At 41.3% G+C, this 26,784-nt stretch overlaps 1 protein-coding gene across 1 annotated transcript; it reads left to right on the top strand.

The window, feature by feature from the left end:
* Window positions 1–21,212: 21,212 nt before the first annotated feature.
* On the top strand, window positions 21,213–24,551 carry LOC147637657 (pentatricopeptide repeat-containing protein At5g16860-like). Its single transcript, XM_086799004.1, has 3 exons — window positions 21,213–21,231; window positions 21,501–21,692; window positions 22,765–24,551. The coding sequence occupies exons 1-3, from the start codon at window positions 21,213–21,215 to the stop codon at window positions 24,549–24,551; spliced, it is 1,998 nt and encodes a 665-aa protein (XP_086655130.1).
* Window positions 24,552–26,784: the final 2,233 nt, after the last annotated feature.

The following is a 26,784-nucleotide window of genomic DNA, read 5'->3' as shown; positions in this document are numbered from 1 at the left end:
GTCATTTTGCTGCTCGCGTGTACGCTGATCTCTGCTTATGGGAGATGAGACATAAGCATAGACGCCAGGTGATTGATAAGGAGCTTAGTGATGGTGTTGCTACTGCTACACATGGTGAGTTCTCAACCATGGCAGAGGAGCGTCTTACTTAGAGGACCATTGCAGAGCGAGTTGTACAGGAGCTGAGGAAGAGCTGAGGAAGAGGCAGCGTGAGCACGTCATCCTGGAGCTTATCAGGTCCTCTCAGATGAGGATTAGACATCATGTACATGTATGTCACATCATGCTTTTGTATCGACCAGTCTACATGCCATTTGTATTTATGACCTCATGTTTTTGTGTATGACATCCATGAGTTGTATCCCATTTTGATTTATATATTGGACTATGTCTTTTGTGATTTTGTATTGAATCTATAAAGTATATTATGTCAAGTATTATATATTGGACTATGTCTTGTGATTTTGTATTTCTATAAAGTATTGTATATTGTACTGTGTCTTTTGTGATTTTTAATTTCTATAAAGTTTGTACACGTAAAGTTGCCATGCTATTTTTTACATAGGGGACCCTTTAGGCACTATGTCAAGAAATAGCGGATGGCAACACACCGTCCCACCAATCCGACGTCCGATGGTGATGAAAATTTGCGAGAGGTGGGGTAGTAGCCCCACAGACCTGCTTACAAAGTTTCACCACCATCGGACATCAAATGATAGTGATGCCTCACCCAAAACCGCTATTTTTTCACATGGGGGATCCTTTGGGCACTATGCGAAAAATATGGGAGGGGAACACACCGTCCCGCCCATCCACTAGCACCCGATGGTGATGAAACTTTGTGAGTAGTGGGGTAGTAGCCCCAAGGACCCTCTCGCAAAGTTTCACCACCATCGTACATCGGATGATAATGATGATGATGCCCCACCCAAGCCCGTTATTTTTCACATAGGGGACCCTTTGTGCACTATCTTAGAAATTGTGGATGGCAACACACCGTCCCACCCATCTGACGTCTGATGATTATGAAACTTTGCGATTGGTGGGGTATCAGCCCTAAAGACCCTATCGCAAAGTTTCACCACCATCGGACATCGGATGATAATGATGCCCACCCAAACCCACTATTTTTCACATAAGGGACCCTTTGGGCACTATGTGAAAAATAGCAAATGGCAACACACCGTCTCGTCCATCTGACGTCCCATGGTGGATGAAACTCTGCGAGTAGTGGTATAACAACCCCACAAACCCGTTTGTTGTAAAGTTTCACCACCATCAGATGATGTATGATGATAATGCCGCCCCATCCAAACTCGCTATTTTTCACAATATAGGGGACCCTTTGGGCACTATATGTGAAAAATAGAGGATGGCAACACACCATCCCACCCATCAAGCATCCTATGGTGGTTAAACTTTTCAAGTGGTGGGATAGAAGCCCCATGGACGTTCTTACAAAGTTTCACCACCATCCAACATCGGATGATAATGATGCCCCACCCAAACCCGCTATTTTTCACATAGGGGACCCTTTGGGCACTGTCCAAAAATAGCAGATGGCAACACACCATCCCACACATCCCACATCCAATGGTGATGGAACTTTGTGAGTGGTGGGGTAGCAGCCCTAGAGACTCTCTCGCAAAGTTTCACCATTATCGGACATCGGATGATAATGATGCCCCACCCAAACCCACTATTTTTCACATAGGGGACCCTTTGGGCACAATGTGAAAAATAGCGAATGGCAACACACCATCTCGCCCATCCAGCATCCAATAGTGATGAAACTTTTCGAGTAGTGATATAGCAGTCCCACAGACCCACTCGCAAAGTTTCACCATCAGACGTCATATGATAATGATGTCCCACCCAAACCTGCTATTTTTCACATAGGGGTCCTTTGGGCACTATGTGAAAAATAGCGGATGACAACACACCATCCCGCCCATCCGGCATCCGATGGTGGTAAAACTTTGTAAGTGGTGAGATAGAATCCCCATGGGCCTTCTTGTAAAGTTTCACAACCAACCGCTATTTTTCACATGGGGGACCCTTTAGACACTATGTGAAAAATAGCGGATGGCAACACACCGTCTCACCCATCCGGCATCCTAGGGTGATGAAACTTTTTGAGTGATGGTAACACCACTATTGGATATCGGATGATAATGATGCCCCACCCAAACCCACTATTTTTTACATAGGAGACCCTTTGGGCACAATGTGAAAAATAGCGAATGGCAACACACCATCTAACCCATCCAGCATCCGATAGTGATGAGACTTTTTGAGTGGTGGTGTAGCAGTCCCACAGACCCACTCACAAAGTTTCACTATCATCAGACGTCATATGATAATGATGCCCCACCCAAACCCGCTATTTTTCACATAGGGGACCCTTTGGGCACTATGTGAAAAATAGCAGATAGCAACACACCATTCCACCCATCCGATGGTTGTAAAACTTTGTAAGTGGTGGGATAGAATCCCCATGGACCTTTTTGTAAAGTTTCACCACCATCAGACATCAGATGATAATGATGCCCCACCCAAACCTGCTATTTTTCACATGGGGGACCCTTTGGGCACTATGTGAAAAATAGCGGATGGCAACACACCGTCTTGCCCATCCGGCATTCGATGGCGATGAAACTTTTTGAATGATGGTATAACAGCCCCACATACGTTTTCGCAAAGTTTCACCACCATCGGACACCGTATGATAATGATGCCCCACCCTAACCTGCTATTTTTCACATAGGGGACCCTTTAGGCACTATGTGAAAAATAGAGGATGGCAACACACCATCCGGCCCATTCGGCATCTGACGGTGATAAAAATTTTGAAGTAATGGGATATCATCCCCATGGATGTGCTTGCAAAGTTTCACCGACATCGAATGATAATGTTGCCCCACCCAAACCCTCTATTTTTCACATACGGGACCCTTTGGGTACTATGTCCAAAAATAGCGGATGGCAGTACACCGTCCCGCCCATCCGGTGTCCGATGGTAATGACACTTTGCAAGTGGTGGGGTAGTAGTCCTAGGAACCCTCTTGCAAAGTTTCACCACCATCGGACATCGGATGATAATGATGCCCCACCCAAACCCGCTATTTTTCACGTAGAGGACCCTTTGGGCACACTATGTGAAAAGTAGCGGACACCGCCCATCCGGCGTCCAATGGTGATGAAACTTTTTGAGTGGTGGTATAGCAGCCCCACAGTCCCACTCGCAAAGTTTCACCACCATCAGACATTGTATGATAATGATGCCCCACCCAAAACTGCTATTTTTCACATAGGGGACCCTTTGGTGGGCACTATGTGAAAATAGCAGATGGCAGCACACCATCCTACCCATCCGGCATCCGATGGTGGTAAGACTTTGCAACTAGTGGGGTAGCAGCCTTATGGACTTGCTTGCAAAGTTTCACCACCATTAGACATCAGATGATAATGATGCCCCACCCAAACCCGCTATTTCTCACATAAGGGACCCTTTGGGCACTATGTCCAAAAATACCGAATGGCAACACACCGTCCAGACCATCCGACACCCAATGGTGATAAAACTTTGTAAGTGCTAGGGTAGTATCCCTAGGGAGCCTCTCACAAAGTTTCACCACCATCGGACATCGAATGATAATGATGCCCTACCCAAACCCACTATTTTTCACATAGGGGACCCTTTGGGCACTATTTAATAGCAGATGGCAACACACTGTCTCGCCCATCTGGCATGCGATGGTGATGAAACTTTGCAAGTGGTGGGATAGCATTCTCACAGACCTGCTTACATAGTTTCACCACCATCGAATGCCGTATGATAATGATGCCCCACCCAAACCCACTATTTTTCACATAGGGGACCCTTTGAGCACTATGTGAAAAATAGCGGATGGCAACACACCATCCGGCATTCGATAGTGATAAAACTTTGCACAAGTGGTGGAGTAGAAGCCCCGTGGATCTTCATGCAAAGTTTCACCACCATCGATCATCGGATGATAAAATGATGCTCCACCCAAACCTGCTATTTTTCACATAGGGGACCCTTTGGGCACTATGTCCAAAAATAGCGGATGATGGCAACACAGCATCCTGCGGAATCCGATAGTGATGAAACTTTGTTAGTGGTGGGGTAGCAGCCTCTTGGACTTTCTTGCAAAGTTTCACCACCATCAGACATCGGATGATAATGATGCCCCAGCCAAACCCGCTATTTTTCACATAGGGGACCCTTTGGGCACTATGTCCAAAAATAGCGAATGGCAACACACCGTCCCATCCATCTGACATCCGATGGTGGTGAAACTTTGTGAGTGGTGGGGTAGAATCTCCACATACTCATTTGCAAAGTTTCACCACCATCGAAAACTTATGATAATGATGGGCACCTCACCCAAACCCGCTATTTTTCATAAGGGACCCTTTGGACACTATGTGAAACAGCGGATGGCAACACACCATCTTGCCCATCCGCCATCCGATGGTGGTGAAACTTTGCAAGTGGTGGGGTAGCAGCCCCATGGACCCAATTGAAAAGTTTCATCACCATCGAATATCGTATGATAATGATGCCTCACCCAAACCCGCTATTTTTTGCATAGGGGACCCTTTGGGTACTATGTCCAAAAATAGCGGGTGGCAACACACCATCCCGCCTATCCAATGTTGGATGGTGGTGAAACTTTGAAAATGGTGGGGTAGTAGCCCCACAGACCTGCTCGCAAAGTTTCACCACCATCGGACACTACTCGCTCACAAAGTTTCATCACCAAACCAGGAACAAAAGGATACAAAATATATGGGCACAACTGAAAAGCCGACTCATAATATATATGGGTAGAGGATACAAACCGAGAGAAAGACACAAAATCAAGTGTAGTAGGTACAACAAATAAGAGGGAAGAAGCTACAATATCAATCAAGCTAACTGAATTCTAGAATTTTCCAAATTCAATTTGGTTGAATTTGGACTAGATTTGGACCTAGTTTGGTTACTTTTTGATTAGGTTTGGTTCCATTTTGATTTGGTTTGGTTCAAGAGAGAGGAGAGATAAAAATATCACATTATTTTTGAGTTTAAAACTCATTCAAGCATGTGCATTAGGCGCCTCATTGAAGGCCCTCCTTTTCCTTACAGATGTGTCAAAAATGGAATCATTATACCCAAAATATCTCATATTTTGATATTACTCATAGTTTCTTACTAATAAACCTTGTACATTTTCAACTCTTCATCTTATGTGAGCATTGAAGGGACTCCCTTCCTTACATAGGTGTCAAAATGGAATCCTTATACCCAAAATATCTCATATTTTTAATATTCCTCATAGTTTCTTACTAATAAACCTTGTACATAGTCAATTCTTCATCTTATGTGAGCATTTACTCATTTTTGGGTATCTTCTTTTACAAAATTGGATTTATCTCCCCCCCACACATGGATTGATCTTATTGGCCCAAAGGAACCTTAATTGGACCATAATCCAAAAATTTTTGAAAATCTAGACCCTTAGGCTAAGGTCCTTTATACCCATTTCCATTTAATTCCAATTGCACATTGGAAGTTCTTTTTGAATTTCTGTTTCAGGGGAACTTATTTTAATAAGATGAGATAATTTTCTATCCAAAAATATTAAAAATCTGAATATTCTCTCTCTAGAATATTTTCTCTCTCTAGGTTAAAACAGTTAGAAATAAGATCTTTTATATTTCTAAAGAGGGGATTGATTACAGGGGAAGATGCTGGACATTTTGAGAGGCTGGGGAGGAATCTTACATTCTCTCCCACTTGAAAAATGCGAGATGTCCTCATCTCGCAAACTGGGGATAATTTTGCAAGATACACGAATATGAGACTGAGAGAAAATTTAATTAAGATTAACCACCAAGAAAAGTCTCAAAGAGAGTAAGATTCAAGACAAGAACAAAGATTTCAACTTTGTTCACTCTTGGAACATATACAGTAAAGATAGAAGAACTCTTTACACTTCCATAAGCCCGTCCATCATATGGTCACAAAAGCAGCACTCACAAGCTGCACATGTATAAGGTAACTCATCTATGGGAATAATTCGGCTGGTTATTGCCGCACCTACCTCAGTGGTATGAGGTGATCTAACAAAAGGACCTCTGAGAGGCAAGCCAAAAACGGGGTAAAGGCATATCTTCTGATGAGGAAGAAAACACGCCAGTAAGAAGACCCGCTCAGAAAACCCAATATGCCTTGATCTCATCACACAATAGTATCGGGGACCCAAACCCAAAGCTTCAATAACCATAGCCAAGCGAACATTGTTACTCTCATATTTTTAATATTGCTCATAGTTTCTTACTAATAAACCTTGTACATAGTCAACTCTTCATCTTATGTGAGCATTTACTCATTTTTGGGTATCTTCTTTTACAAAATTGGATTTATCTCCCCCCCACACATGGATTGATCTTATTGGCCCAAAGGAACCTTAATTGGACCATAATCCAAAAATTTCTGAAAATCTAGACCCTTAGGCTAAGGTCCTTTATACCCATTTCCATTTAATTCCAATTGCACATTGGAAGTTCTTTTTGAATTTCTGTTTCAGGGGAGCTTATTTTAATAAGATGAGATAATTTTCTATCCAAAAATATTAAAAATCTGAATATTCGCTCTCTAGAATATTTTCTCTCTCTAGATTAAAACAGTTAGAAATAAGACCTTTTATATTTCTGAAGAGGGGATTGATTACAAGGGAAGATGCTGGACATTTTGAGAGGCTGGGGAGGAATCTTACAGGTTGGCACCACTTCAAACTCAAGAGAAGAATCAGCAACACTCATTCACAAACTCACTTGGGTGATTAGAGCAAGGGAGGAGGAGATTAGAGCAAGAAAAACACAATTATGAAGCTTTAATGGAAAGCTTCATGGAGAAGGAGAAGAGGCGACTGGTTTTTTGTCTGTAGTAGCCGACACGTCAGTGCATCAAATGAGCTCAAATTTGAGCTGTGGAGTCCTCAGAGAGTGGGCTACCAAAGCCCTCAAGTCCCATGGCTAATGATGGACTACAGCCGGCGTATGGCTGTACGGCCAGCACTACAGTAGAAAAACAGTGCCGGGCTGCAACAAAGAGAATGCCGCCGCGTGGAGAGGTCGAATCAGCGAATTTTCCGTACGAATGGAAGCGCCCGGACCTGCTCTTCATCTCCCATGTTGGGATCTCCTCAAGATGAGGCCTCTACAAGCTGGTAGAGCTCCTCCACTGCCAGGGGGTTTAGCTCTACAAGTAGAAGATAAGGGAAAAATGAGGAAAAAATGACCTAATCTACACCCACAAGAGGCCTAATCAACCTAGGCTCTAGATACCATGTTGAGAAAACGTGATGCTCATGCTAGATCAAGTGTGTGGAGGAAAAGAACTCAAAAAATATAAGAACAATATCTTGCTTATTAAGTTGTTTATGCATACAACTAGGCCTTGCACAATACAAAATGCCTCCTAGCTCCACCTTTTAAAATAGATGAGCTAGTGGACCTTAAGTCCATTCACACTCACACCCTTCTCTTCCCCTTCTACTTAACCTTAGTCTCTTAATACCATTCTCATCACAACTTCCAACACGGGTGATTTTTCATGAGCTTCTCTGCCATTCCATCTACGATGATGTCATCGCCACACCTGGTGATTTCTTAGTTCTCTCTAAATGGGCCTTAAAGGTAGCAGCCATCTTATTGACATCCACAGCCTTTGCTTGCATCAGGTTAGCTCTTTCATCTCCTTTTGTATGCACTTGAGCAGTAGCTTTTTCATCATATGTGCCTCTAGTCCTGCTCCATTTCTCCTTGTCTCCAAAATCATTGTCTATTTCACCAACATAGAGCAAGTTGAAGTTAACATGCACACAGCATGTATGTACCAATTAACATGCACACAGCATGTATGTACTAGCAAGAGTGATTGAAGTACTAACAAAGTCAGTGTCAAGGTTGGTCTCTATTCGTTCATCTTCTTCACCTGCACCTCCAGCCCTGATACCTTTCTTCTTATCTCTAGCACCATTATGTATTTTAGCAGCATAAAGTCAATTAAAATTAACATGCACACAACACGTATGTACAAGTTGGCAAGAGTGGGAACTGAAATACCTGTAAAGTCACTATCAAGACTCGTATCCATTCATTGGTGACTATGGACATATTCTTCACCTACATGCATCCCTTTAGAGCCAAATCACATGATTTTCTTTCTCTCTGCATTTAATTTCAATACATACATATTGGGCTAAGAATAGCATGCCTTTTTCCTCACTGGCTACGTAAGGGTGGCCAAGCACCCAACACTTAGAAATCTCAAGGATCTCCTCATCAGCCAACTACCCTACACGCATTGTCAAGTTGTCAATATCACTTTGCAGTTCCCTCAACAGTAAAACTACCTTCATTCCAAAGTAGAGCATTCATCTTGCGAGGAGCTCTTTTTTTATCTTTGTAAGCTCCTCTCTTTTTGTAGATGCTCTTGCTAAGGTTTTTTTTTACCATTTCCTCTACCATCTTAATATGTTCCATGCAACGTGGTTGTAGCTTTCTTAGGCCTCTTCTATAATCTATTTATATTGACATTCTTCTTCCATAGTCTACTTCCATTGACATTGCGCTTTGACCTGCTACACTTGGTTGCACATTGCATGGTCTATTTGCTTTCCTTCAATTATCCATTTTCCTTGCCAACCTGCTTTGCTCTGCAATCTGCAAAAACATTCTCTTTAAGATTTGTACATGCAATCTAGTGCTTGGGTGGGTCACCCTAGGCTACTTTACATCTTTCAAATGCAAATCCCTATGAAAACTTGGAAGTAATCTCATGGGGTGTGATGGGGGAGCCTAATACACTTTGTGAAATAGAAGACTGCGCTCCTCTACAAATCCTAGTAACACATTGCTGAGATAGATCTTGCTCTTCTTATGGTATCTTATTTTGAACACTTCAACCATTCTTCTTCCGAAAGATCTACTTTGGATAAATCTTTAGGAAGCCTCCCCTCCATGATGAGCCCATACTCTAAATGGAGCTCCTCTACCGTGCGACAAAACTTTGATAGCTTCAGATACTCTTCCATTGTAGCCTTTCTTGCAACACCATAGTGTACTTTCATTAACAATACCTACACCTACATGTGCATGAAATTTACTTTTTGAAGAGCAGCAATTCAACATTTAGAAGGTAACTTCCATTTTGAGGAGGCATGTGTCATCCATTTTGAGGCGGCAAATAGCTTACATTTTGAAGATGCTTTAGAGGAAGACTTTACTATCTGGTTATCATCCAATCCAATGCAAACACTTTAGCTGAAGACTTGGATATCTAGTTATCATCCAATGTAGTCTCTTGTGATGATGATTGGGCAGTTTCTTGTCTGGCCTTCAAAGTGAACTTCCGTGTTGATGTATTTATCCTACCCACTGAAAAGAGGAAAAGGGGAAGGGAAGACGAGTGTTCACTGGTTGACTTGCCCTCAAAAATGAGGGGAAGGGGGGCGGATGGGGGGAAAGAGAGGAGTTTGTTAGAATAAAAAGAGAGAGAGGAGCGAGCTGTGTGGTAGGGAGGGGAAACTAGATATATCGTAGGCTACATGCTTGAATAGCGACATGGTTAGGTCTGTGTAGTTATAATGGTATCAACGGATGTGTGTGAGATAATGATAACATTTACATGTAGTTAGATAATGATAACATTTACATGTAGTTAGATAATGATAACAATGACGTGTGAAATGAAAATATTTACAACCCCTTACAAAAACTTCTCAATAAACCCACAAGTACCTCCAAGGAGAACTTCAAATAGGCAGAAAAGTTGTACCACTAATCCATGCTTTCACCAACCTCCACTTTTGTCTTCTCCTTGGGTAGTTATCTTTCCATTTTACTTAGTCTAATCCATCCTCATAACTACAATTCACTGGAGTCACGGAGCCAAATATGCAACCTAGAGAGAACAACATTAGGTTTAGGGAGCTTAGGAATGTTGAGAAATATGGTGCCATTAGTACAAAGTTAGGGCAAGGCATGGGTAGAGGACAGAGATTAGGAACATTTAGCCACATTACACTTGGGCATTATCCCACATGAGCACATGTGCAAAAGTTGTACCTCCCTTATATGAAAGGGGCCATTTTTAAGTTATGGGAACAAGATTCTCTTAAGCCTCTCTATGAGTACAAGTCTCAATCTTTTAACCTAATTGAGTGCTTAAGGCAAGCTTATAGTTAGATTATGGTTTTTACTATGTGTGTATTTAGACTTCACCCACCATAGGATTAGGACACGTGAATCACCTAGATGAAGGTTTGTGTTTGCAAGCTTCCTAGCTGCATGCCTGGTACCCATGTTTATCAACATGGTATCAGAGCCACCCCTCTCCTCATAAGCCATCTCACATTCATCCCTATGCATTTATTAGTTCATAATTAAGGCAAATCTCAGTGAATTAGTCCCTAATCCCACCTTATCCATTCTCCCCCTTTTGTGGTCAAATTTTCAGCTGGTCATTCTTCTCACTCAAGGCACCATTGGGTGAGGTTTTTTAGCCACACATTGGCCTCACATAGGTTCATAATCCCACTAGCCGAATCAATTAAAATCGCCTCTTGTTGTCCAAAATTGGCACTACATTGTCACCTTGCATTTTGCATCATTCCTGTCACTTAATTAGGTTGATTTCTCTTATCCACATGTTTTCCATGACCTAAGCTATCCATAGCTTGAATTTGGTGGCATTTCATCAACCATGTGAAGCACATGAGCAAAAAACTAGTCACAACTTCTCATTGGATTTTGAGCATCTAGAGCTGATTCGAGTTGGAGATTTCTAGTGGGTTGATACCTCCCTTCAAGGACAAGAGGCTTGCAAAAAAAGCCCCTTGAATGGATCTCTTGATGAGCTCAATTTGAGCCTCTGCTCTCTTGACCTCTTAGTCACTATGATTAAGATTAATCTAGGTCATTAACAACTAACTCGTTGTTCAAACAAAAAAATGGAGCTATGAACTTTGTAATTCAGTTGTGCCTTGCATTTTAATCATTCATTTAGGCTCATCATTTGAATTTTGACTCAAAAAAGAAATCATTATCATTTGTAAGAGATTAGACACTACCATTAAAGCCCAAATAAGCTCTTTGTAAAACCTCATTACTTCACATGTCAAGAGGTTCATAGGGAAAGGGTTCCATACCTAGGCCACCCAAATGAATTACCTCCTCATGCACAAGAAGCTATGATAGTTAAGGATAATTTGCCTGCTGCACCAAATGATGAATGGATAGAAAAAGATCAACAAGCAATGTCACTTATCGGGCTACACTTGGGCAATAATCTTATCCACCACATTGACTCCAAAGATCATGCCAAGGATACATGGGATGCACTGAATCTAGTATTTGGACCCAAAACAAAGAACCAAGAAATCCATCTTAAAATTGAGTTCTATGGGCTACAAATGAACTTTAGTGAGTCATATGTAAAATGAAAAGCATCATGACCCAATTTTATGGCATAAATGCTACAAGAGGAGAAAAAGATGCATTATCTATACTCTTAAAAAGCATGCCTAAGGAATATAATACACTTGTGACCACTTTGAAAAATTTTCCAAATCCAACCTTTGAAGAGTGCATCTCTTCCCTACTTGAAAAGGAGAAGGAGATGAAGTAAGGAAGCACAACTATCAAGCAAGAGTTCTTCAACAAAAGCACTATTAAGTGTCACCACTATGGAAGGAAAGGACATTTCTAAAGTGAATTTAGATTGAAGGACAAGCCGAAGTGCAACAACTACAAGAAGATCAACCACAAAGAAGAAGGTTACAGATTCAAAGAAAACTACATGACATCTATCGACAAGTCAAGAAGATGAAGCAGCAAAGGATTAACTCTTCTAGATCAATAAGCAGCAACAAAAAACCTCACCACCTTAGCCCATTTTTTTGTATAACAAAAGGTCACCAAATTAGTAGACCTAATCTCTTTTTGTATCACCTGACCACCTAGCAATAGTTTAGCACTAAGGAGGGGCGTGATGACATGTTTTTACCACACTCAACCACCCAGTAGCATGTTGCGCTCGGGGGGGGGGGGGGGGGGGAGTAATGAATCTTGTAACTCACATCCAACCACCTTGGATTAGCCTATACATCATGGGCCCAGGGGGTTATTGAGAAATAATGTGCCATGAGCACAAAGTTGGAGCAAGGCATGAGTAGAGGACCAGGATCAGGAGCATTCAACCACATCACACTTGGGCATTATCCCACATGAGTACATATGAAAAAGTTATACCTCCCTCAAATAAAATGGGTCATTTTCAAATAATGGGAACAAGCTACTCTTAAGCCTCTCTATGAGTACAAGTCTTGATCTTGTAAGTCAAGCTTATAGTTAGGTTAGGGTTTTCATTATGTGTGTAATTAGGCTTCACCCACCATAGGATTAGGATATGCTAATCACCTAGATTAGGGTTTGTGTTTGCAAGGTTCCATAGCTAAATGCGTGGTACCCATGTTTATTAATAGGGAGGTGCCTAGTAGGGCCAGGTCTATACAGAATTTCACTCTTCAAATTTTTCTCTATTATCCTATTCTAATAGGAGAGGAGCATCTCATTACTATGGACTCAACAATTGACATCACTTATAGGGTAATACTTAGAGGGTTTGTCCATAATATTCACTCTAAGGGAGAATCAATATATATATCAACGAAAATGGTTTACATTTGACCTATTATATCATTATTCTTCATGCAAGTTATTTACACTATCTAAGGCTCCTTTAGCATTTTATATTTGACCCATTATATAATATTCTTCACACAAATTATTCACACTATCTAAGGTTTCTTTAACATCTTTGTAGGTAATACTGAACAACAGTGCACCTCTACACTGCTCCTCATCAGGTTAAGGTAAAAAACCAATAAAGATCTCCAAGTGTTACGAGTAGTAGCCTTGCATCCCTAATAGAGAATTAATCAATATAAAAGAAAGCTAAGAGATTTTTATGAAAATCTATTTCATCTATTATTGTGTGGATAGTATGAAGATGGTGGTTACATGCATGTATCGTCATAAAAACCTCTTTCATCTATTGTTATATCGATAACATGAAGATGGTGGTTACATGCATGTATCGTCATAAAAAGCTCTTTCATCTATTGTTATATCGATAACATGAAGATGGTAGTTACATGCATGTATAAGTGGAATTGAGATATGAAGTGGTATGGTTACTACCCTTCATAACTAGTATTCAATACCTAAGGTTATTTGTGGTGAGTTTATATGTAACGTTATAGGAGAGTACATGCACACGTGTAATGTACTCATATGTACATTTTTTTTGGGTCCATTTGATTCGGCGATTTTTAGCATCTATATGTTTAATGTTGAAAAGTAAAAAATACTTAGAAGACATAAAAGATTAAGTTTGGTCACAAATTTAGTAATTTAGATATGTCGATTTTGGGACTTTTTATGCATGTTTTGTGGTGTCATTTGTATACGATTTCTATTCTATACTTAACCATGTTAGATAATGTATAAGAGGGTCATAGTGAGTGGTTTAGCCTAAAGGAAACTCATATGGGGGTTTACATAGTAAATATAACCGCAACAACAAGCGCCCGAAACGGGACTTGGACACCAAAATTTTCAGTAACGGCCTCGCATGAGGGTGTAGATAACTTTATTTGTCAGAGAGACGAATAAAGAAAGTTAGTTCATCACAAGAAAAATAAAGTCCGTATTCAGATAAATAGGAGATTCTGCATAGGGTGGCCAATCGCGAAACGAATCCGACACCACTTTCGAGTGTTTTTTTTAAAAAAACATGTCTTCTCTAATTTGGTTCGAATGCATGTTTTTAGAAGAGATTTTCTATCTTTGACGATTTCGTACATGGTAATCTACTAATTCTCGTGGGCTGTTTTTTTTGGGCTTCTTCAAGAGCCTTGAGGATTTTCTGTGCAAAATAGAGAGAGAGAGAGAGAGAGAGAGAGAGAGAGAGAGAGAGAGAGAGAGAGAGAGAGAGAGAGAGAGAGAGAGAGAGAGAGAGAGAGAGAGAGATTTTGAGATTCGGGGGGCCGACCGTCCTTAGACAGGGAACATCGGACAGAGATTGTGATTTATGCCCTCTGGGAGCCATTTGGTAGAACCCAGAGTGGACAAGATTTACTAGAGGCATAACCGGGATAGCCGCAATGTCTAGAGTGGTGGTTGGGTGGACGGTCGTCAGAGAGAAAGGCCTTATTGGTGGCTAGATCTTTTGTTGGTCATTCTCTCTCTGATTTTGAGATTTTTGTATTGACGAATATTATTGTTACTTTGGATTTGTAAACGAATATGGTTTTATTGAAAATCTCTTCGTTTTCTGAAGTATGTGTGATTTTTCTGTAAGTTTAGAGAAATTTTGTGTTAGAAGATGGAACATAATATGGGTACGTTTCTACATGGCTCTAACAGTGAGGTTTTTATAGTGTTAAACTCAATCCATGTATATAATTATAATTTCACCTATAGTGTATAAGTAATTCGGCATTGTATTTTATTGTTTTCCTTATACCATTTGTGCTTTTGCCCCTATTGCATCAATGTGTCACCTTCTATTCTTTTCTAAGCACTTCGTGAAAGAATGTAATTGTAAAACTCAGATCTGCTCGCTCAATCATTCTCATAGAGATCGATACTATAATTTAAAAATAATATGCTCGCTCACTCATGCTCACTTTATAGCCATCAACATATTAGTGCTATGATAATAGACTTGGGTTGATTTTTATTGCTTTAATTAATAATAGCCTTTACATTTTGATTGGAATTGTGTGCATTACTAGGTGCTACCCAAGGCTTCCTATTTGCATTAAAACCATTAAAAAAACGTGATCCAATAGGAGCACCATAATAACGCACAAAATATTGTCGCTTGTTGAAAGAGGAGGCTTATGGCTTATGTAGACCTCTTTTGCATTTTGCATCATGAGCTAAAGAAATAGCATCATCAAGTAAAGTAGGCTTGAACATGTTTATCTCCACTTGAATAGTTTCTTTGAGACCAGATTCATAACAACATTGAATCATATCTTCAAGCACATCTTCAAGCATGCGGAGTTGAAGTAGAGTTTACCAAAACTTTTAGTGTATTGGGATATTGTCTCGCGGTCAAACATAGTTGACCGCGAGATGATAAACTATGGTGGTAAAAAGCTGGCCTACACATTGCATTGAAATTCCTCCCAAGTAGTAGGTTTGTCATGGCTATTACAAAGAACATTCCACCATAATGGTGCACGATCAACCATATGGTTTGGTATCACATTTAATCTTATGTCATTCTGAAAAAGACTCTTTACAAAAGTAATCATGCAGTTGACTTAACCATGAAAGCATAAGACAAGCATCCTTTTTACAATCAAATAAATAAAAGAAAAAGTACGACGGCTAATCTTACTATCTTTTAGCATCGAAAGTAGCCTTGATGATCTTGGCGATGCATACATCTTCAGAAGGAGGAGTAGAAACTTCGTTACTACTAACAAGGCATTGCTCAAGGACGAGGGGTTTCTGTTACTCATCTTGGAGTAGCTGCTCGAGAAATGGAGAATTAGAAAATCCACCATCTCGAACATTACCAGCTTCATTGGTGGTATCGTCATTGGTGGCTTGACTGAAATCGGCACACCCAAATCCACCCTCTACTTAACCTCATAGTTGAACCTCTTGGTAAACTCCTAGGGCAAAGACCTAAACTTGATCTTAACTCGAGATGGCACCCCCAGGCTCTGATAGAAGTTGACCTAAATACGAATCTTCTAGAAGTTGGAGATTCATCTTTTTGTGGTGGTTAGAGGTCCTGGGATGAGGAAGTGCTGAACTTGGGGCAAGAGAAGGCCATGAAGATGAAGCATGTCTAGAGTCTTGATTATGTATTAGGGCTCTAGTAAAGTCTGTATTGTTCTTATTTTTGTGCTGGTTAGGTCCTAATGAGGAAGTGTTAGACTTGGGGTAGGACAAGGCCACGAAGACAAAGGATGTCTAGAGTCTTGATTATGTATTAAGGCTCTAGTAAAGTATGTATTGTTCTTATCTTTGTGCTCGGAACTCGGAAGTCTCTCCTCCTCCAAGACTAAGGCTGTTAGGGGTGAATCTTCACTAAAGTCCATTTTGTCAATTTCTCTTTCAAGTCTGTCCGAAGTGTTAAATTGGGAATCCTAGACATATTCTTCCCCATCTGAGAATTTGGCATCTTCTTCCACTAGTTGAGAAGCTTATGCTACATCAACAAGAAGGTGGTGAACCTATTCTGGTTTCTCCCCCTAGCATGTGGCCTAATCGGGGTTTGTCTGAAACCCTTTCCTCTCCGATTAGCTAGTTGAAACCCATCATTATCCTTGTGAGAATCTTCAACTGGATGGGAGCCCAGGTTCTTGTGTGTGGGGCAGGGGGGTTTAGAAGACAATTTCTAATGAAATGGCCTTGTTTAGTACAATGAAAACAAGCTTTGGTTAGGTTCTTATATGTGATGGGCTGGATAAAACTAGTATTTTGAGCAAGAGGGTTCAATATTGATTCTCTAATATCAAAGGAAAAAATGGCCTCGACCAAGAGTGTGCACATGACCAAAACACAAAGGAAATGATGTTCAAGTCTATTATATCCTTCAATGTCAAGGGAATCACGTACCCCCTTAAAGCGTCCAAGATAAACAATTGGCTTTTTCAAGAACAATTATCTTTAGAATGCCTCTATCTCCAAGAGGTCAAGGCCTCTGGTCCTAAACTTAAGGCCAACCTCGAGAAGATTTCTAAGGATCTCATGTGGTTTTATACTGAGCATAGTCAAGGCAATGGAGGCACTACCATGGGAATCCAAAAGAGGTGGAATATCTCCATCAAAGGTACTATGGTTGACTCCTCCAATATTTTTTGTCAAGCTGAAAACACATTCTACGTGGTTTTTAGTCTCCTTGTATGCCTCTGGTCCAACTAGCAGTCTCTTCTCCAGCTAGACCTTCCTATCATCCTTGTGGGGGACTTCCACATGTTTGAATACCAACAAGATAGAATGTTTGGTTTGGGTCTCACTCTGAAGGGTCAAGAGTGTCGGGAATGGTTGTCCTGCAAAGGATTTCATGACCTAATAGATATAGCAACAAACCCAGAATTCACATGATAAAATGGTGGAGTTGATTCTTACCTGAGGAAAGCTAGGTTGGATAGGTGCTATCTGAGTGGTTCTATTGCCAAAAACTTCAGCAGTTCAACTATTAAAGTCATCAACTCTAATCACATCTCAAACCACAAGCCTATTCATAATTTAATTCTTAAAGTTGGGTTTCAGTCAAAAGGTGGATGGTTTCATGTTGAGCCTTCCTTGTTCAACCTTCCTATTGTACAAGAAGAAGTACAAGATATTTTCTACAAGGATTTTCACTCCCACCTTCCACTTGCTTGACATTGGTCCCAACAAGCAGTCAGACAAACTCAACATTTTTTCAGGCAAATCAGATCACATAGGGATAGATATAGGCCAGCAAGGAAGAAGGCCAATCTGAGAAAACTCAAACAACTTGAGAAAGAGGTAAATGAAGGGAATCTAGAATACTAAGAACTGTACCTCGCTGTGTGAAGGCTATTTTGGGAAAAGAGGAAGATATCGAAAATGCTTGATCTCAACTCTTTTTAAGAGAATGGCCGGGCAGGGAAAGGAGATAGACCCAATAAAAAAAATTTCAAATACCTCAAGAAAAAAAGGAAAAATATACTATCCCTATGCTGAGGGATAGTCTTGGAAACTTGGCCACATCAATAGAGAATAATCTAACAATTTTCCACTCTCACTATGCGAACATCTTCAGCTCCCCACCCCTTAGATCCACTGCTAAAAAAGAAGCTTGTGCCAAAATAGCTAGATGTAGGAGAAAAATTGTTCCTCCTCCTTTGGCTGCCTTACTTGAAAGGGATATAAGTGAGGAAGAACTTGGAGTAGCCATAGGCTCTCTCAAGAATGGAAAGAGCCCTGGATTGGATGGTCTTCCTAGTGAATTTTTCAAATGTTTTAAATAGTTTTTGATTCCTTAACTAATGCTGGTGTGGAAGGAATCCCTCACCTTTGGGGCTCTCCCTTGATAAGTCAACGAAGGTGTAATTAAGCTAATTCACAAAAGAGGTACCAAATAGCATATCAGCTGGAGGCCCATCACAATGCTTTCTACTGCCTACAAAATTTTTGCAAAAGCCCTTGCACTTCATCTAACTAACAACCTCAGTGCATGGACCATAAGTGAATAGAAAGGTTTCATGAAGGGAAGATTATTTTAGATGCCATTATTGCCTTGTGGGAGGGATTTGAACATGCTCAAAGTTCAAATCAAGATTTCATCTTCTTCAAGATTGACTTTGATAAATCCTATGATAGATTGGAATGGGATTTTGAACTGCATTCTTTACAAGCTATTCATACCCTGTTTGGGAATGCCAGTGCAAGAGTGCCAGTAAACGGTTAACTCTCACCCCGATTTGCACTACGAAGATCCATCAGGTAGGGCTATCATTTGGCACCTCTTCTCTTTGCTAGCTAATGCTCTTGGTTGGCTTGTTGACAATGCAATACAAGGGCAAAGACTTAGAGGAATCAATATCCCAAGAGGTCAAAAGTAATTATGCCTACAACATTTTGTAAATGATACCAACAGTCTGATTCACAATGACCCCTAATCTATACAAACATTTTGGGACTTCCTTCAAACATTATGTTTGGCTTCTGGTTCCATCATAAATCATTCTAAAATAGGGATTATAACTCTTCTTCAAGGACTTCCTTAATTGCTCCTTGAACAAGGGTGTCAAATTATCCCGGATGGTTGGATCTTCAAACTACTAGGAATCCCAATGGGTTTTGGAGTCAGTATGCATCAGAGATGGCTTTGAGTCATGGAAAGAGTCAAAATGCATTTTACCAAATGGAAAGGTATGCAAGTCAGCCTGACATGTAGGATAGTGGTTTTGAAACATATTTTAATCCCTGTTGCCATTTTCTCAAAGACCTTCCCAAGCTGAGATTAATCCCTTGGAGTCCATGTGTAGAAATTTCCTATGGGGAGGTGATGCTGACACCTTCACAATGCCTAAGGTTGCTTGGATATAGTGTACATTTCCAAAGGATAAAGGTGGACTGGGAATTCCAGATATAATTGAACTGGCAAATAGAATGGCAGGAAAATGGGTGGTCATAAGCTTACTATTCCCCAATGAATATTGGGCCCAACTCCTCCATAGGGACTCTACCTTGTTTGCTATCTAGGGTTTCCATAGATGGAAGAACCTTCCTTCTCTCATATTATTTTGTAGTAAGATCTCTATCAATCCCAAGGGTAGCATGCTAATTAAAAGGATGCTAAGATCTCTATCAAGCCCAAGGGTAGCATGCTAATTAAAAGGATGTGGTCATCTTGGAATAAACTGAAGGAGAATATTACTCTTAATGAGGGCCTCAAAGCTAAAGTGGGCATTTATCACAAGGATTCCATATGGTTCTCTATGGTATGTCAAGACTACATCCCCCAACCCCTGCACATATCAGCACAAAAGCTCTCTGAGAAAGGTCTTTTTCTACATGGGGGGACGTCTGGGACTTTAAGTTGGTTGACCCAAGCTGAGCTCAAAGAAAAGTTCAGGCTTAATGAAGAGGACCTCAACCTGCTTATACAAAGGATGTCCATCTGGCAAAATCAAGAGGAAGAATTTATCTAACTAAAAGGTCCCCTTCTTCCCAAAACGTTTGTTTGCGCTAGACAAGATAGTCTGCTTCCAATCCCTCATTTCAAAAATCTCGAGTATCAACTATAATCCAAACTAAATAAAAGACGGAACCTCACCTGGAATAGGAGTCAATGGGAATTCAGATTCACCAACATATGGTCCAAATACATTCCACCTAAAATCTCCTACTTGCTATGACTTATTTTACATCAAGCTCTGTGGACTAATGCGGCATGTGTAGCTAAACTTGGTTTAGAATCTATCCCACATCTCTTTATCTCTTGCCCGAGAATCAAACCTGCTCTACTCCTACTATAGCAATGTGTATACTATACTCATCCACATGATCTTGATTGGAAAGAGATTCTTCTTGGTGAAGCTAATGGTTGTTCAACCAAATATATGGAATATTATTAGATCGGCATTTGTATGGAAAGTATGGATTAGTATAAATATGTATGTTTTTCATTAAAAAAACAATTAGGGTCTGAGAAACTCTTTGGTTCTGCAGATTTGAAGTGCTTTGAAGGATACCAAGGAAATGCTATTTGCTGAAATAGAAGAACTCAATGAAATTCTTGCGGGGCTAGAATGGATGTAGACAAGGAGAATCTCATAGAGGAAGTCATAGTTCACTTTAAGAAGAGGGAAATAATTGCTGCTTCTAGACGCGATGAGGAACTCATGCATCACATTATGGACCTAGTTGAGGTCTAGGCTACCCTGCTTTGATTGGTTCAGTTAAGATTCTACGTTTAAAAAAGCTTTTTGTAATAAGTCTTTCATAGACTGTTTTTTTCCTAATATGCACCCACAACGTTTTGTGGTTTCAATTAATTAATTAGCACCAGAGAATAAATAATGTTTTTTGTTTCGTTGAACCTTAAGAAAACCAAAATTTTTAAGGTTGGAAGATGTATTTTATTTTGGAAAGAAATCTTGTCTAATCCACTAAAAATAGTAGAGTCATGCGCATGGACATGCATGAAGTTTTTATTGAATTCGTCCTCTCTCACCTATTTTAGCAAGCGATTTTTTATATGGATGGCATAGTAGCAACCTGATCCTGTGTACATGCAGAGTTTCACGAGACACAGGATCCCCTCATGTACAAGAAGGAAGAGAGAGAGAGAGAGAGAGAGAGAGAGAGAGGTCGCATGATTGCTCCTGTGCAAGGTGATCACCCTCCTCCTCGTGCAGGTCGTCGAGATTGAAACCAAGGGGATCCCTCTGCCATGTGTGCTGAGCTCGAGGGTTAGAGGCTCCCCTTCGTATCAATTTTGCAATACTGCAAGAGAGAGAGGTGTACTTGCAAGAGATAAAAGTCGTCTGTTGCTCTTGACCTAGTGTGCCTTGTCTAAAATGCTAAAATAGGTTGATGAACAAGTACGGTGGCGTGTAGCAGGCGGGATGGCGGAGAAGGCAGGAGGCAATAGCTTTTACTGAGGTTGTCATTGTTGTTTACTAAGGTTCAGGCTCATTAATTCGGTGCTCGTAGCTGAAAGCGGGTGTCAAATTAATGCACACTTGAATAAAATTGTCAATATAACACTTGAATACAACTCTTTAAAGTTTCTCTCCAAAAAAAAAACACTCTGAAGGCATAATTGATTTTTTTCCTAATACAACTCTTTAAAGTTTCTCTCCAAAATAATAATAATAATAATAATAATAATAAATAAATAAATCATTGTGAAGGCATAATTGATTTTTCGAATCTGCCCTTTGAAGGGCAGATTTATGGAGGGGTGCCTGCTTCCTCAGCTGCTCAGTTGATGCTCTTCGTCTTAGGATCTCCTACCATTAACGAGCACTCCTCTGTCGACTCTGTCGAGCGTTCAATCGTTATGGCAGTTAAGGTTTTTTGCGCTCAAAAGATAGTACCAAGAGGTATGCATGAATCCGCTTGGTTGTGTCAAAAAATGCAAAGACAACAGATGGGCATGTTGTTACACATAGTCAGCCGCTAAATGGATTAAAAAGGGTTTTCGGATGCCTTTTACTGGTTAAAAAAGTGGTACTTCTATATGCACATGTTCAGCTTTAGCAGTAAGTAGCTTCCAGTCTGTTTTGTTCTGTACATGGGACTCCATGCCACTTGATATAAAGCCTTGCAGTATGTGTTACTCCATAGAGGAGTTTTGCGAACTCCTGCAAAGGTGCGGCAGCAAGAAAGACTTGGTAGCGGGCAGGAGAGTGTATACTTGCATTGTAGAATGTGGCTTGGGTTCATATTGCTTTTTGGGTAGATACTTGATCCGCATGTTTGCTTCATGTGGGAGCTTGTTGGACGCGAGCCAACTCTTTCGCCGACTCTCTGAACACAATGTTTTCACATGTAGTGCCATAATTTCAGCACATGCTAGCCATGGACATGGTGATCAGGCCATCCAATTGTATCATAAAATGTTACAGTCAAAGATAAGGCTGGACGGGTATGCTTTTGTTGCAGTTTTAAAAGCATGTTCCCATGCATCGTCTCTTCTGCATGGCAAGTTGATACATTTCCATATCGTTGAGAGTAGCTTTGAGTTGGATACTCATATTTGCAATACACTTGTCGACATGTATGGAAGAAACTGCAGCATACATGATGCTCACAAAGTGTTTAGTGGGATTCCAAAGAGAGACGTGGTGGCATGGAATTCAATCATTGCAGGATATGCTCAAAATGAGCATGGCCAAGAGGCTCTTCAACTCTTTCAGCAAATGGAAGATGAGGGCATTACACCTGATAATATTACCCTTGTCAACATCTTAAAAGCATGTTGTAGCAGAGAAGCCTTAGATAGGGGCAAGTTGGTACATGCCTGCATTGTAGAAAGGGGTTCTGACTTGGATGCATTTGTATGGAGTACTCTTGTTGGCATGTATGGTAAATGTGGCAGCATTGAGGATGCACGCATGGTGTTTGAGAGATTGTCGAAGACTGATGCGATAACATGGAATGCAATGATTGCAGGTTACGCACTGCATGGGCCGTGGGAAGAGGCTATCCTTCTCTTTAAGCAAATGCAGCAATCAGAGATGGGTCCAGATAAGGTCACATTTGTGAATGTCCTAAAGGCAATCTCTGAAATCAGAGCTTTTGAAGAGGGAAATGTCATCCATGCCTATGCTATTGAAAGAGCATGTGACATGGATGTCTTTGTTGTCAACACCCTCATTGACATGTATGCTAAGTGTGCAAGCCTCACAGATGCACGCAAAGTTTTTGACAGGTCCCCAAAGGGTGATGTTGTGACGTGGAGTGCCATGATTGCAGGATATTCGCAGCATGGGTTCACCGAGGAAGCTTTCCAACTTTTTCAGAAAATGCAGCACAAGGGCCCAAAGCCAAACGTGGTTACCTGGAATGCAATCATTGCTGCATATGCTCAGAACAAGTTGGGTCATGGGGCTCTAAAACTTTTTAAGCAAATGCAACAAGAAGGGGTAATACCTGACAGTGCCACGTTTGTCGCCGCCCTTAAAGCATGTTCGAGTTTGGCAGATTTAGATCAAGGCAAGCTAATCCATGCTCTGATAATTGAAAATGGGGACATGCTCAACACATTTGTTGGCAACACCCTCATTGACATGTATGCAAAGTTTGGAAACATCGGGGATGCATGGGAAATCTTCTGGGAGTTGCCAAAGCCAGATGTGGTGACATGGAATGCCATGATTGAAGGTTTCGCCCAACATGGTTATGGTCAAGAGGCTCTTCAACACTTTCATCAAATGCAGCAGAATGGCTGGAAGCCAGATAAAGCCACAATACTGAGCATGTTGAAGGCATGTTCGACAACGGTGGCCCTAAAGGAAGGCATGCTAATCCATGACATTGCACTTGAATGTAATTGTGAGTCAGACAATTACATTGGCAACTCACTTATTGACATGTATGCTAGATGTGGGAAGCTTCCCGATGCTCGAAGAGTATTTGAGAGATTGTCAAAGGATTGTGTGGAGACATGGAATGCAGTGATTGCAGGATCTGCACTCAATAGCAAGTACAAATGGGTGATGGACTTTTATGCCGAAATGGGGCGACATGGTGTGAAACCGAATGGTGTCTCATTCCTTTGCCTTCTGTCTGCATGCAGTCACTTGGGTTTAGTAATAGAAGGCTGTAAACATTTTATATTCATGAAAGAGAATTGCAAACTTACACCAACACTTGAGCATTATAACTGTATGGTGGACCTTTGGGGCCGTGCAGGATGCTTGAAGGAAGCACATCAAGTGCTTCAAACCATGCCATTGACACCCAACGTTGTGAGTTGGATGTCTTTGTTGAACCACTGCCGAACTTATGGCAGGCTCGAACTCGCAAAGCAGTGTTTGAACCATGTCATGGCTATGGGCTGCCAGAGTGCCTCTGCGTATGCACTTATGTCAAACTTCTATGCAGATGCAGGCATCTGTGACTGTACAGACCAAATTCAAGAGGGGAGAGATTTGGAAACAGCATGGAAAAAGCCAGGAAAGGCTTTTATTGAGGTTGATAGTAAGGTGCACAGTTTCCTTGTGGGAGACAAAAGCCACGCAATCAGTGAAGATGTCTATACAAAATTGAAGAGTTTGACCTTGCCACTCAAGAACCAAGGATATGTGCCACTCAACGATTTGATAATGCAGCCAAGTTCTAGCAATGACAAAATTGATGTATCATGTAGACAATCCGAGCAATTACGGATTGCTCTTAAACACTTCAATACACCGCATTTAATTTATGAAAGCTATCTGTTTTCTGTGTCATGTTAAATGTTTCACTATCTGTCTTAAGTTCATTTGTAAACTGTGGTGTGCATGCGCACACGTCTGCACACTTGCACATGTAGCAGAGGTATCAATTCTTCATGCATAGGTTTGTAGTGCACATGTCACCATAATGATTTATAGGCTCTCTGTAGTAATGTGCTAGGCTACGTTTCTGATGAGCTCCCACCTTTGATCCGTGTAGCAGAGGTATCAATTCTTCATGCATAGGTTTGTAGTCTCACTGTAGTGCACATGTCACCATAATGCTTTATAGGCTCTCTGTAGTAATGTGCTAGGCTACGATTGCTGATGAGCTCCCACCTTTGATCCATGTGTTTCAGTTTGGTCCAAGAGACTGCCTACGAGACTTCGGCGGCAGTGATGGTGGTGATCCGGAGATGTGTGTGAGTCCGAGGTCATGACCCTCCATGTAACATAACAAGCTGTTTATCTGTTCATCGTGAGTAGGCGGAGAATCCACCACCAGACATGCTACATCTGTGGGCAATCCCAAAGGCAGTGTTGTTGGGACTCCTAAGGGCCCAAGGGGCTTCACATCTATTGTGGGTGGCAGGGCTGCCAGCTATCACCAGCCAGGTGCCACTACTAGACTATTGTGGGCCACCAACAGGAGAGAAATGGAAATTTTCCTCTAGCAAAATTGTCCACCACCTCTTCCAGAACTTGGAGTGTACAAGGAAAGAAATGCTGTGAGCTCTCCAATCCAACTAGCGGCCGTGTGCCCTCAATCCCATGAAAATGTCCTCCTTCCTAGTTGGGCAAAGTAGGAGAAGAAAGGGTAGCTGGGGGTGCTCCGAGAACCACTAGCATGGATCCCGCTTTAGTTGCACAAGGGTGCGGTTCTCCTAGGTGCCTGGAAGGATCATCTACAATCTTGAGTGGGGAGGGGTCGATGTGCCACCGGTCCATAGAAGGCTACCACTCAAACCAGATGGATATTTCTGGTGCCACTAGCATGGGTCCCACTTTAGCTGCACAAGGGTACGGTCGATGTGTCACCTGTCCATAGAAGCCTACCTCTCAAACCAGATGGATATTTCTGGTGCTACTAGCATGGGTTCCACTTTAGCTGCACAAGGGTACGGTTCTCCCAGAGCCATAGGTGCAAGGAAGGATACAATCTCGAGTGGGGAGGGGTCGATATGCGACACCCGTCCATAGAAGCCTAATGTTCAAACCAGATGGAGGGTAGCATTGTAGGCCTCTTCAGCTGGGGTACCTGCAGGGTAAAGGCGGACATGTAGATTGATCTGGAAGACTTGTGGGGGGAGGCTCTCTTTGATGTTGAGGCTCAAGATGGGGATGCCGTTGGAAGATAAGAGTGCCACCCACATTGGGGAAGGGGGCAAATCAAAAAACTCCTTAGGGATGGCTGAGTTGATGTTGAGGAATTAAAAATTTACTATTCTAGGATGGATCAAAGCTAGTAATAAAACATGTCATCTGGAAAGTTAAATACATTAAAAGAATGTTGCGAACACCCACGTAGGTAATCAACTCAAAATCAAAGGTATACCGTTCAAACTCGGCCACAACGACTCTTTGCTTCATGATGATGATGACAGTTTGATTATGAACAGCGCTGATTTTCTCTTCATGATAGACAAAGCCAACTTTCTCTCAATGCACGAACACAACCTAACTGACTGCTTCCTCTATCTGCCTTCATATATGTTGGCCTACAAGGCTAGCCACCTTTGGTCAAGGCTTCTCCAAAGCCTTATTCATCTGACCTTGGAGCCTTCATCACAAACTACAATGCAGGCTCCATCCATGGTTTTTCTTCACAAAGTTTGAGCTACTCTAGCTCCTGTTGGGTTTGAGATTTGTTGAGATATCAAGTTCATCTAGTGAGGTGGTGGACACTGATGACCCATCTTGGGGATAGGCCCCACACTTACACCACTAGCATGGTTGGTGAGATCATGGGTGATATGCGGCCAGTGGGATGACAGTCTGTGTGACAGCCATTCTAGAGACTAGCATAGTTATAGCACCAGCTCATTTAATTGGGTTCTCACTATAGAGAACCCTAGTATGTATTTGGTTGAGTACCTTTTCATATTTGGTGTACTCTTATCTTTGTACATGGTGTGTTGAGTGTTGGTTGAAGAAGAAGAAGATTTTCAGCCTCTCACCTTGTGTGTTCTCTTTTAGGGTTTTGTGAGTGTGTGTGTGCTTGCAAGAGCTCAAGCTCTTTTCTCCGCTGCATCTT

Source organism: Cibotium barometz, chromosome 6 (genome assembly GCF_041138505.1).
Source record: "Cibotium barometz isolate CiBa-2024 chromosome 6, ASM4113850v1, whole genome shotgun sequence".
In the NCBI taxonomy this organism is placed as follows: Eukaryota; Viridiplantae; Streptophyta; class Polypodiopsida; order Cyatheales; family Cibotiaceae; genus Cibotium; species Cibotium barometz.
This window is presented reverse-complemented; position numbering and strand designations above follow the sequence as displayed.